At 39.1% G+C, this 12,621-nt stretch overlaps 1 protein-coding gene across 2 annotated transcripts; it reads left to right on the top strand.

The window, feature by feature from the left end:
• Positions 1-1,679: 1,679 nt before the first annotated feature.
• Positions 1,680-12,420, top strand: LOC127576258 (SLIT and NTRK-like protein 5). Of its 2 annotated transcripts, none has more exons than XM_052026739.1 (2): positions 1,680-1,932; positions 3,789-12,420. In XM_052026739.1, the coding sequence occupies exon 2, from the start codon at positions 3,840-3,842 to the stop codon at positions 6,447-6,449; it is 2,610 nt and encodes an 869-aa protein (XP_051882699.1). In that variant the 5' UTR covers positions 1,680-1,932; positions 3,789-3,839; the 3' UTR covers positions 6,450-12,420. The 2 variants fall into 2 exon arrangements, with proteins under 2 accessions (XP_051882699.1, XP_051882700.1); XM_052026740.1 differs by lacking the exon at positions 1,680-1,932 and adding an exon at positions 2,511-2,556.
• Positions 12,421-12,621: the final 201 nt, after the last annotated feature.

The following is a 12,621-nucleotide window of genomic DNA, read 5'->3' as shown; positions in this document are numbered from 1 at the left end:
CAACAATACCACAATCTCAATAATTCTGCCAAATAAGGCTTCTGTTTATATTGGGGGCTCAGAATGTTTTAAAGACCTTTAGAGCCAAAGAAGTAGTTTTAACTGGTAATTTGGGATACAAAAAAGATCCCTACATTATAATAAGGAGACTTATTTTTCCATTGGAAATGATTCAGGTTAAAGGTTGGCCGGGAATAATGAGCGTGTTCTTTGAAGGAAATATGTTGACCAAAACACAAATAATAAATCAGCAGGTCAGGCAGCATCTGTAGGTTGGAGAGAGCAACAGAGTTAATGTTTCAGTTAAAATATCATTATCAGTTCTAATGCAAAGGCATCAACCTGAAATATTACCCCTATTTCACTCACCACTGATGCTGTCTGATCTGCTGAGTACCATCAACAATTTGTGTTTTTATTTCAGATTTCCACCATCTGCAGATTTTTTGTTTTGGTTTTTGATTACAGGTTTTTCAAAATAGTGCAATTGGATCCTATACATCCACTAGAGAGTGCAGGTAGGGTTAGTTTAACATTGCAATGTAAGATAAGAAGCCAAGCACTGTGGCACTCCCTCACCTGGAATGGGCCTTGAACCCTTGAGAGGTGGGAATATTATCAACATAGCAAGAATTATAACCCTTGCTCTGTTCTACCATTACAAAAGTATCTCTTTAAAAGTTCCAATTTATTTTTGGCTGGTTCGAGTTTTATAAAAATGTTTGTTTTCCTGGTGATTATTAATGCAGTGATTTAAAACGTTATTTTCTGCAACCTCAAGGATAATGACAATGGCCGGTGCAAAATGAAGAATTTTATCTGTTCATCAAGCGGGAAGTAGGACCCCGGGCGAACACAGGTATGTCCGTTCCGAGATCAACCGTTTCCACACAATTGCTTTTTTAGGTTCTTCTTTCCAGGATATCGACAAAGTCAAACAGAGGGAGTTTTCTGTGTCAGCCCTTATTTGTGTCACCCTGCACTGCCATCTATTGGTCATTATAATGCTCAGCTCAGCTCAGTGGCTTTTTTTTTGCTGGTTGTTTGCCTGTTATTTGGGAAATGGCTGGAATGACAAACAACCAGGTTGAGTACACTAAATACTGACGCTCCTACAAATGGTTTGTTAGCGCTGATTTATTACCCTCTTTAAAAAAATGGACTGGATCACCCCAGGTGGAATGTAAAACAAAATACACCGTCGAACAAAACCAAATGAAGAGCACTGTTCGAAACTAGTGGAAGACTCTGGCGTTAAGATTTATTCTCCGGCTATTACTTGCGCAATATGCATCTTCCATTTCAAATGTAATATTGCTCCCAAATTACAGCAAGGATTCTTGCTACTGTTGGCAGCGGCGTTTGGCTTTCAATGGGTTCAATGGAAAGGCAAGGCTACATGATAAGGACTTCGAGCGACATCCTTCCGCATTCCCCGAGGGTTGATTTAAGTCCACATTAATACGACAGTGGATTTCTCCAGACAAGTACACTACACAGCTCCATCACCCGAGTTTCCACTTTAAGGCAAAGCTAGTGGATGAGATCGCCACAGCCATATTTTAGAGATCGCGATTAAAGGAAGTGCTGTCATCCTGGAAGGATGAGATTATTTTTTTTCTTAGCGCCGAAATGAAGGACAAGAAGGCACTCTGTTGGGCTGGGGATTCCCCCCCCCCCCCCCCCGGTTAGCCTTGATTATCGCACGGTAAAGTTGCTGTAAGTGAAGTGAGCGAAGTCTCACAACGGCTCGCCGTCATGTTGATAATGTGAAGCGGTCTGTGAAAGCCTCAGTATAGCACCACACGGCAGATATATAACCGAGAGAACCACTTTAAGCATTCCTAATCACATATCCAACAGTTTAACTCGGATCCTGGCCGGAAACGCACCACCTCCTGCAATATTATGACCTCGCAGGAGCCGAGCTGGGTAAGTAGATTCTAATTTCATTGTAACTGGATTCAGCCACCGTTATCTCTCGGTTCTGGAAGTAGGAATGTTTCTTATTTTCAAACATATTTCTTGATGCCAGATATAAAAGTATTGAGCACCGGCCAAAATAATGCAACAATAAACCTTCTGGCATTAAAACATGGAACACACAGAGCAGTGATCCGGAGAGAGACGCGATGTTGGGCATTCCTTTAATACTGGTGACTTATGCTTGTTCAAATAGTGCTAATCTTGAAGTTTAACGTTTCCCATCTTTGCATTCTATCCCGATATATTTGATGAGATTCTGAACTTTTATTTGGGGAGGTGGGGTGATCGAGGGTGGGAGGTGGGTGGACGGAATAAAATTTGCCCATGCATACAGCATCGAAGGAAACGATGGGAGACGCTGTTGATAAAGGGGGAAAGAGCACAGTTCTCATTCGTCCATAATGGAATTGGGGGGTTTCTAATAATCGCGTTAAAGTGTTTAAACGTTTAATTGCGCTTTGTTTAAATGTTGCGCCGCAACCTTGTGCATTCGTATCCTTGAGGTTGCAAAGGGTTGAGACTCGCAAAAAGCAACCATGCTCGAAACGAAGTGATTTTCAGCATCAGTAGGTAGAAATTTACATGTATCTTTTTGCGAAGCCTGTGTGATGCAGTGGTTGAATGAAAAAAAAGCGGCAGGAAATCGGATTTGTTTCCAGCTAGATGAAATTTGGGTATTAAATCGCTGTCGTAGATTATTGGCTTGCGTTTAATCAACTTGTGTGTCTTTTACCCTGAGGGATGAGGGTCTGCGACAGTTCTCGCCGATTATAACCTTCAGTTCCTGCGCTGTTACATTGGCGATGAGCTTTAAGCCACGACAAATCTTCCAATCTAACTACTGTACTTTCGCTGGGCTGCTTTTGCGAAATTTCGCATGGAAACACAATTTCAGATATGGCTGAATATACCGAGCTGTTGTTCAAAACCGCCACTGTTTGGAGAGATGGGGTAAATCAGTGGGGGTAGAAATCGGCATTCTGTTCGAATGAGAGCGAGGGAGAAAAATTAAAACCACGTTCATCATTACTTTGTCATCTTCTATGTGAAGTATATGAACCGCAATAGCTTCTGAAAGCATTCAGCTGCGTACAACTAGAAGCGTGGGCTATGTTCTACGGAGTGCCTTAACGTGAAGGCAACTGAAGAGCTTATGTGGAATTATTTGCAAAATATACACATGTTTGGTGAGAGCTATTTTTAGTCAAAGGTTCTTTTTCAAAAGGTCACGACTTCCTTTTAATTGGGAACTTACAAGTGTTGGCAGTTAGCAACCTAACGAGCTCCATTGTTGCGAAAATATTAAATTGAAGATACATTTCTGAAATCTAGTCAAATACATGTTGATGGTCCAGTGACGTTAACGCAGTATGTGATAAGTGACGCTTACACTAAATGCAACTTCCTATCTCAACTAACAGAGGCTCCAATCATTCCTTATCCGCCGAGTACGTCTGCTCGTCCAATGCATTGAATGAGTGCATTGAACTGTCGCCACTGAAGGATCTGGTCTCGAACTGAGAAACGATCAGATCCCTGAAATTATACCGGGAATGTCATTTTAACTTTTGATGACCTCGACGTCATTGCAGCGTTCAGTTGGAGAGCTGATGGCAATTTCACCAATCGAGTCTGCCTTCAGAAAATAGCCCACTCCCTTGAAAGTGGTGATGGTGGCGGGGTGTGTGTGTGTGTGTGTGTTGGGGGCGGAGGAGCGGGAGGGTGGGGGAAGCAGTTATTTTGGTGACGTTAGTCGATCGCTTGCAATAGAAAGTATTTACACTCTTTCTTATCTTCTGAAGGTGATAAGCTGTAACAGAGCACTAGAGTGAACACGGATCCGCACTCGGACCATGAAAATGTATGTCTGGATAACGCAAACCATCGCTTTTGCATCCTTCGTTCTGTCTTGGGCTGAAACCATCGAAAGCTACGGAGAGATTTGTGAAAATCTTTGCTCTTGCGAGGAGAAAGACGAAATACTGGTGGTGGGTTGTGAAAACAGCGAGATTATCAGCCTCCTCCAGATCAGCCCGCCGCGGTTCTCTGTCTATCATCTCTTTCTAACCGGGAATCTGCTCCACCGACTGTACTCGAACGAGTTTATTAATTTTACTGGGGTTTCTATTCTACATCTGGGTGGCAACGAGATCCAGGACATCGAACCGGGCGCTTTCAACGGGCTGCGAGCGACCAAGAGGCTGCACCTCAATAATAATAAATTGGAAGGGATACGAGATGATACTTTTTCTGGACTGGAGAATTTGGAATACCTCCAGCTAGATTATAACTACATCAGCTCGATCGAAGCCGGCTCTCTCAGTAAACTGCACATGCTGCAAGTCCTGATCCTGAACGACAATCTCCTCAGCAGTTTACCTAGCAACATCTTCAAGTACGTCCCTCTCACCCACCTCGACTTGCGAGGCAACAGGCTCAAGATGTTACCCTACGCGGGGCTTCTGGAGCATATGGACAGGGTGGTCGAGCTGCAGTTGGAGGAAAACCCCTGGAACTGCACTTGCGAGCTCATCGCCCTGAAAGCTTGGCTGGAGAGCATTTCTTACACGGCCTTGGTCGGGGAGGTTGTTTGTGAGACGCCTTTCCGGCTCCATGGCAGGGACCTAGACGAGGTCGCCAAGCAAGAGCTCTGCCCCAGGAGAATGAACATGGACTCCGATTGGAAACCTGTGCCCCCTTTGACTACACATGGCTATTTCTACACTACCCCAGCGCCGGCAACGTCCTTCATCACTTCATCGCCTGTGTCAAAGTTCCCAGCCAGGGCCCCAAAAGGCACTCGCCTCCCCAAATTACCACGTATGCGCACCACCTCCAAGGGACCCTCCTTAAAGGAAGGATACAACTATGGACCTATTTTCGCCTATCAGACCAAGCCTCCCGTGCCTTTAGTGTGCCCTCGCCAATGCACGTGTAACATGCAGATCTCCGACCTCGGTCTTAACGTAAATTGCCAGGAAAGAAAGATCGAAAGAATATCCGAGTTGGAGCCAAAGCCCTACAATCCCAAAAAAATGTACCTCACAGGGAATTACATCCTGACCGTGCGACGCTCCGATTTCTTTGACTCGCCCGGATTAGATTTATTACATCTTGGTAATAATAAGATAACCGTGGTGCAGGACCGTGCTTTTATGAATCTGACAAATTTGCGCCGACTTTATCTCAATGGTAATTGCATCGAACGGCTCACTTCAGAAATATTTTACGGGCTGCGAAGTTTGCAGTACCTCTACCTAGAGTACAATGCCATTAAAGAGATAGTGTACGGCACCTTTCGGCCGGTGCCCAATTTGCAGCTCCTCTTTATAAATAACAACCTGCTGAGGGTTTTCCCCGGGGGTATCTTTCTTGGTTTGAATTTGACCAGGCTCAGTTTGAGGAGTAACCGTTTCACCTCCCTGCCTGTGGTTGGAGTCCTCGAGCAACTGAAATCCCTAATACAGATCGAGTTGTACGAAAATCCATGGGATTGTACGTGTGATATAGTGGGCATGAAGCTTTGGCTGGAGAGGTTTAACACTGGGACTCTTATAAATGATGTCATCTGCGAATCGCCCAAAAGATTCGCAGGGAAAGACCTGCGAACGATTAAATCCGATTTAATCTGCCCCGATTACTCAGATATAGTGGTGTCGACTACGAGCCCCTCCGTTACCCAGTCCACAGAGGCACCCACCACCGCAGCCACCCCACTTCAGTACATCACGGACACTGGTTCTGTGCCGCTCTCTGTCCTTATCCTCAGTTTGCTTCTGGTTTTCATCACATCCGTGTTCGTCGCCGCTGGCCTCTTCGTGGTGGTGATGAAACGTCGAAAAAAGGCCCAAAGTGACCGGGCCAGCACTAACAACTCGGACGTGAGCTCTTTCAACCTCCAATACAGTGTTTATAGCCACAGGTCGGCTCCCAAGGCCAAGGGTCCAGCCAGTCAAGTGTATGAGTACATCCCCCAGCCTCTGGGACACATGTGCAAGAACCCCATCTACAGATCGAGGGAAGGCAATTCAGTGGACGACTACAGGGATTTACATGAGCTGAAAGTCGCCTACAGAAGCCAACCAGAGGAGGAAAGGGAGAACCAGCTGAGAAGCCCCACATACAGCATCAGCATCATAGAACCCCATGAGGAGATCTCCCCTGTGCAAGATGTAGATCATTTCTACCGTGGGATTTTAGAACCCGAAAAGGTGTCACCCAGTGGGAACAGTGTTGACTATAAATATGGTAGCCCACCAAACTATAATTACTCACCAAACTATGAAGTTAGACGTCAATATTTACATCCAGAAAGGATGAGGGAGACGGTGCTCTATGGGGCACCCAGTAATTTATATGCTGAGCAAATTAGAAATGACTATCTGGAACTGAAGGCAAAGCTTCACGTCGAGCCGGACTACCTCGAAGTTCTCGAAAAACAGACCACGTGCAGTCAGTTCTGAGCCAGAGAGTTGTTTGTATACAGTATTTATTTATAATTATCTGTTTTTTTTCTCTCTCTGGTTAGCGTAAATGTTTGAGGTGAAAGTGCCTTGGCACCAGATTGTCACCTTGAATGGATATTTGAACAAGGGGTGTGCAGCACAAACACATGTCCACTGAAACATTTGAATTTGCTAGGATCAAGAAAGTTCAACTGAAGGTTGTCCTGGTGATATGATGGCAGTAGGCATAAGTAATCGTTTTGGGTGTTACTGCTTCTAAAGGGACATTGTAGTCTTTCTTATTATCTTTTGGGAAACAATATAGTTTTTACTAAAGTGGCAGTACATCTAAGCGTGCTAGTAAGATTGCTGTTTCTCCACAACACATTTATTCAAGTTGAATATTTTAGTTACAACATAGACCCGGCGAACTATTTCTAATCAAAACAAAATTTACCCGGGAGTTACCTCTCCAACCAAAACATTTTGCTTATTCCTAGATGACATCAAAAATAGCGCATGATGTACAGAAATCCATCAGTACATTGCATTTTTGCTGCAGGACATTATATACCTGTTGCAGTGGATCTCTGTGTGTTTTAGATGATGTACAATGCACAGTTTTGAGTTTGGTTCTAGCTTCAGCCGTCTTTATGATTAAGATCAAATTGGCCTTCCAGCAAACTTTCAAGAGACTAGCACACCCCTGATTTTAGTATGAAGCTCTTATTCTTTAAGTGGATGTCTTTGTATGCATTCTGCACTTTTAAATTCGAAAGAGACCTCAGGGTCTTTAATATTCATCTCAGAGTTGCACAAATCAGTGTGTGCACTGGGGCCATGCAGGGCTATATGATGGATTGTACAAAACTGTATGTAATGTCTGTACCCTTGTAAAGAAAAAGAACTGAAAGGGTTAGTTATATTGCACCACTAGGTGTTCAAACTGGCTATTTGTGTGGCATATTTTTTTTACATACAATATATAGTTTAACAAAAATAGAAATTATAAAGGCAGTTGAATTTTAAAAAAATGGCAAATTGTTTTCAGTGGCTATTAATTAAACAAAGCCAAATAAAAAAAAACATTAAAAAGCATTTGTCAGAGAGCAGCATTTTAACAGGGTTTACCATTACTCATTTTAACCATTTGTTATAATGGAATTGCATTCTTTAACTGAACCAGATTTCTGCCAAGAACTAGCTGCAACTAGAATATCTGATTTTGGGGTCAGCATGATGATGCATTGATAAAGCAATTTTTTGTAAAAGAAACAGTCAGAATAAGATCTGGAATTGTGTTTGAACTGATTGCATTAACATCCCCAGTAGAGGTCTCTACAAATACATGCCATTAGCTGGTCAGTATTTATTCAGTAATTTTCTCTATCAATTGGTTTTACTCTTTAAAAAAGGTCATCACCTTGCACTCATATGACAGGGATTCAAATAGTTTGGCACCCCTCAATACTCCACACCAAATTCATTTGGCTTGATTGAAAATCTTAATTTTCATAAAACTGCTGTGGTATTTAAATGTTGTTTCATCATTCACCACAATTTTCACCCAGATAAAGTGTGTGAATTGATATTGAGTTAATTTAATGCATTAGATGGTGTACAGCATCTTCATGAACTGCTGTAAAGCAGGTTTTTATTTTACTCTGTTTTACATTTATTTATTTAAAATCCATTACTTTTCTGAGAAATTTGACTAACAGCAGATATACCTCAAGTACTTCAGCCAGAAAACATGTTGATGAAATGCTCACAGAAATCTGTCAAATAAATTTGTTTCTCATGGAAATTTCATATGAAAAGCAGTACTTAAGTCTATGAGAAATCAAAGCCACAGTGATGTCTCAAAGGGTTTTGGAGTTGTGGAAGTTATTTCATTAAAATATTATCTGATTTTTTTAAACTGTCATATCTAATGTTTTTCCCTGATTAAATTATTCTAAAGGTTCAGTGAACCATTCTCACACATGCTTTTCATAAATAAATAATTATCAAGCTTAAGCAGGAGCCAGGCCTATGTTTGTGGAAATTAAATATCAGGATAATAGAAATTTATTGTTACTTCTGTAATCTTTACTTTCTTTTACTGCCCAATTACAGAGGATAAAATGTAGGTAGAAATTTCTTGGAAATAATAATTTTGTTGCAGATTGGCAGACGCATTCTCTTTGCTTGGCCCAAGTGGAATACAGCAGCATATAAAGAAATCCAGACTTTATCCTCTCATTCCTGAAAATATTACCGCAGTTTCCAGAAACACTAACTGTATCTCACATATAAAATCACAGTATTTATTCTGTTCCTTTTCTTGGTTGGTTTTATCAACTTTGGTGCAATAAAACACAACATATTTATAGCATCCTCACCAGAGGTATTGTTCAAATTAATAAATCACAATGTATGTTTCTTAAAGGAGGAAGAGTTTTGAATGTTCTTTTTATTTATTTTAAGATGACTGTAGGAATTTACCTCATTCATTAAAATCATCACTGGCAACCTTATTATCTCCATAATTCAGATAGGGTAGAGCATTTGAATTATTGAATTACTATTCTCAGCAGACGAATGAATGCTTAATGCTTTGAATTCCAAGTTGCACCCAATATCATTTCTGTTTTATGTTCATAAGACATGCAATTATTTAAAATAACATTTTAATTATTATGCTCCAAATATTGCTAGAGCCTGCTGTGCACCATTAGACCTTTTACTGCATTCTTAAGCTCAGAAGATTTTTTTAAACCATAACTTGTATGATCTGATAATGCTGCAGCAAGGTCAAAGAGGCATCAGGAACCTGGGAAAGCAATGGGATTATTGTCCAGCTCCTTAACCAATCAAATCAAAGAAGTGATTAAGTATCAGAATATATGGCACGGAAAGAAAAAAATGAGTTATAGTCAAATCAGTTACCAAAAGAGACATAGATTGAGAAGGAAGGACTGGATTCAGAGAAAGAGAAAAGGAGACAAAAGAGTAAAATAAGGACAAAAAAAACACAATTATTTTAATTTTTAAAAAACTTTAAAAAGCTGTCAAAGTTTACAAAAACTCCAAAGTTTAAACTGTTTGTTTTCTGCCAAATAAAATTGTTATTACAAAGTCCTTATGCTAGTTCTTATGAACCATAACTTACTGTGGCATATTTAATAGGTAACCCATCAGCAAACCCAGCAAGTTCATCAAAATAAAGGAGAACTTAAAGGTAAGATCCCATTTGTTTGAAGCAAACAGAAGACTAACGTTAATCAACCAACAAATTATGAAAATTGCTTCTGACCGAGAATTTTGTTGCCAGATTTACACATTAATAATAAGATGCCCTGACAGCACATAATTACTTTTCCAGCCAGATCTGCCCTAACCAACATACTGGTGAAATAGGGAAAAACGAGGATACATGAAACTGAAGTCAACATTTGAATTTATTAGGAGGTGCTCTGAATATATATTTATTTCACCACACTTACATTTTCTGGGAAGTATATATGTGCAGTGTTCCATCTTTGAACTCTATGCAGGTCAAGTGAATGTACAGAATTGATTTTCAGATTCAATAACCACAAGGACATAGCCCTTAAACCTATATAGTTTGCTTGGTAAAGAAGCATGGTTCCCAACTATATAGCTTAGTCTTTCCACTGAACACTTCAATGAACCATCTTACAAACATAATCATGGCAATCTGTTCTAGTTTCTAATCTTTCACACAATCCTATTAATACATTTATTTAATAACATTGAAAATAAAGGATAAAATCACAGCTTGAAGTATTTGTTTCATATACAAAGTTTCATACATTAAATTTGATACAAGATTGCTTTCTCCTAAATTGAAATGGATATTTTTCTTAACAGTTTTACAAGGACATCTTCAATATGTTTACCAAAAAACAAATAAACCTTCCTTAATCTAAAATGCAGTTAAAAACATATTTTATGTAACTATAATGTGGTTCAATGGAAACTAAGCAAATAAATTGAAAACATAGAAATCAGATGTGCGGTCTGCAGTACAACAAATCAAATATTAACTGATACTTTATTGAAATCTAGATGACAAGCATTAACGAACTTAAAATGCTGCACACTAATCCAGATAGGTATTGTTGTCCACTTATGTAGTTAAAGGCTGAATGGTGGACAGATTGTTATGTTACAGTAGAAATAGAATCAACCATTAAATTAACAGCAGATGGTATAATTTAAACATGTTATGCAAAGTTGAAATCGACACTGATGATCTTGATCAAAATGATATGTGTATATATTCCTTATTGTGTGCAATCTTTCCACTGTTTATTTACTATTTAGTCTTAAACTCCAAAAGTTCACACCACAATTAATTATTATTTCCAAAGGGGTGTTGTTTTGTGATAACATCTGAGCTTATGCTGGACTTTGCAGAAATTTACTTGCTGAGTCAGGGTGCATATCATGCTTTGCAACACAAATAAATAGTCATAAAATAGTTAACTATTTCATAGCCAGATTCCCATTTCTTTTATTTCTGACTAATTGAAAAAGTTACTAATTGATAACCAACACATCAATATTGAAAAGTAGGTAACTGTGATTTGTTTCATTTTGTGATTATCATCTTTTATATTTTTATTACTTCACATTGACTATGATGCCCACTGTTTAGTTGCTAAAAACATGAAAAGCATAGAGCGAGCAGTGGTGATGAGGCAGACCAGGTGAACTTACTCTCTGGGATGTTTGTGGAACAGTTGTTTGTCTCTCTGATTTGCTCAATTGTTCTGTCTTATCTTAAAGTTACAATATGGTACAATATATTAATCTGCTAACTTTTATTATTAAAGGACAAATCTAATAATAACTTAACTCAAATTAAATCTTTATATAATTTAGTGTTACGTATGTATACGACTTCTTGTCTCAATGATCATTTTAATGAATTTGATTTATAGTTTACACATGTTCATAAACTGTAAAAAAAAGCTCTGCAGAGACCAGTAATTAGTCCAAAATGTACACCCATACATAATGCCATGTAATGCAAAGATTCCCATGAATATCAACTGCAATTATTGAGTCTATTCTACTGAACTGAGCAAGAAAATGGACACAAAAATAGTGTAATTAAAAGAAATCAACAGCTTTGCCCCACTGCATATCACCTTTTACACCTTTCAGTACGTAACTTAAGTATTCACTCCACTGAAAATCTTTTGTTTTTTTTTCCATTTACAGAAAGGTAACATTTAGGGCAAAATATGTTACATAGAGCTTTACCATTTTCAGTCATCTTGAAAGGCAAATAAATGGTAATGTTGTGTCATGTAAAGTAAAATACAATGATATTTTTATTCTGAGTTTTTCGTGGGATGAGCAGTTTTAAACTTAAAAGTACGAACATAAAAAACAAAAGCCTAGCTAAGTATTTGTTTGAGTTTTTTCTCAATGACGAGAAATAACCACTCAGAAGAATTCTAAGTTAGCAAAGGGAGGTATTCTTAGTTTGGATTTGAAGTCAGGGACCTTATTAATATACGTTGTAAGATAGAACACAGAAGATGAAGCTACACAGGTTCCTACTGCACATTGATTTTTTTTAGGATTTCATGGAGTTGGAAGTTCTGTGTAGATATTTTGGAACACTGATTCAAATCAAATTCTTGTGTGGAGTATTTTAATAAAATCCTTAGCATATTTATTTCAAATAGATTAATGGCACACTAACGTTTGTTGCAAATGTATTAGTCAGTGAATATAAACAGTACCCAGAGGCATTTTGTCTCCTGTGTTCATTTGCAATATTGAAAAATCCTTTCAAAAGTCTGAATTTTGCTAAGATCTAGATTCACTACTGCATCATGATGATATTCAGGAAGGTCATCTCACTGACCAGAGTGATGAGACCATGACTGGTGACAGGGCCTCAAACCACTGGGTATGGTGGTGACAGAGTGCATAAATTACCAGGCCAGTGATTTTTGGACTAACTATCCTACCATGGCAGCTGTGGAATTTAAATTAATTTAATTATCTGGAATTTGGAGAAACTCCAATAAAACTATAAAAGCCGAAGGATTGTTGTAAAATTCTTTCTGGTTCTCTAATGTCATTCAGAGGAAGAAAACTCATCCTCACTTGGTCTCATCTGTAGTTGACTCCAGACCCATCCATGTTGTTGATTCATTAAACA

This window comes from Pristis pectinata, chromosome 11 (genome assembly GCF_009764475.1).
Source record: "Pristis pectinata isolate sPriPec2 chromosome 11, sPriPec2.1.pri, whole genome shotgun sequence".
NCBI classification, from domain to species: Eukaryota; Metazoa; Chordata; class Chondrichthyes; order Rhinopristiformes; family Pristidae; genus Pristis; species Pristis pectinata.
The sequence above is the reverse complement of the archived record's forward strand: the minus strand, read 5'-3'. Positions and strand labels throughout refer to the sequence as shown.

Bases quoted from the DNA above. Each gene is read 5' to 3' on its own strand.
- LOC127576258 (XM_052026739.1), top strand. From the start codon at position 3,840: ATGAAAATGTATGTCTGGATAACGCAAACCATCGCTTTTGCATCCTTC.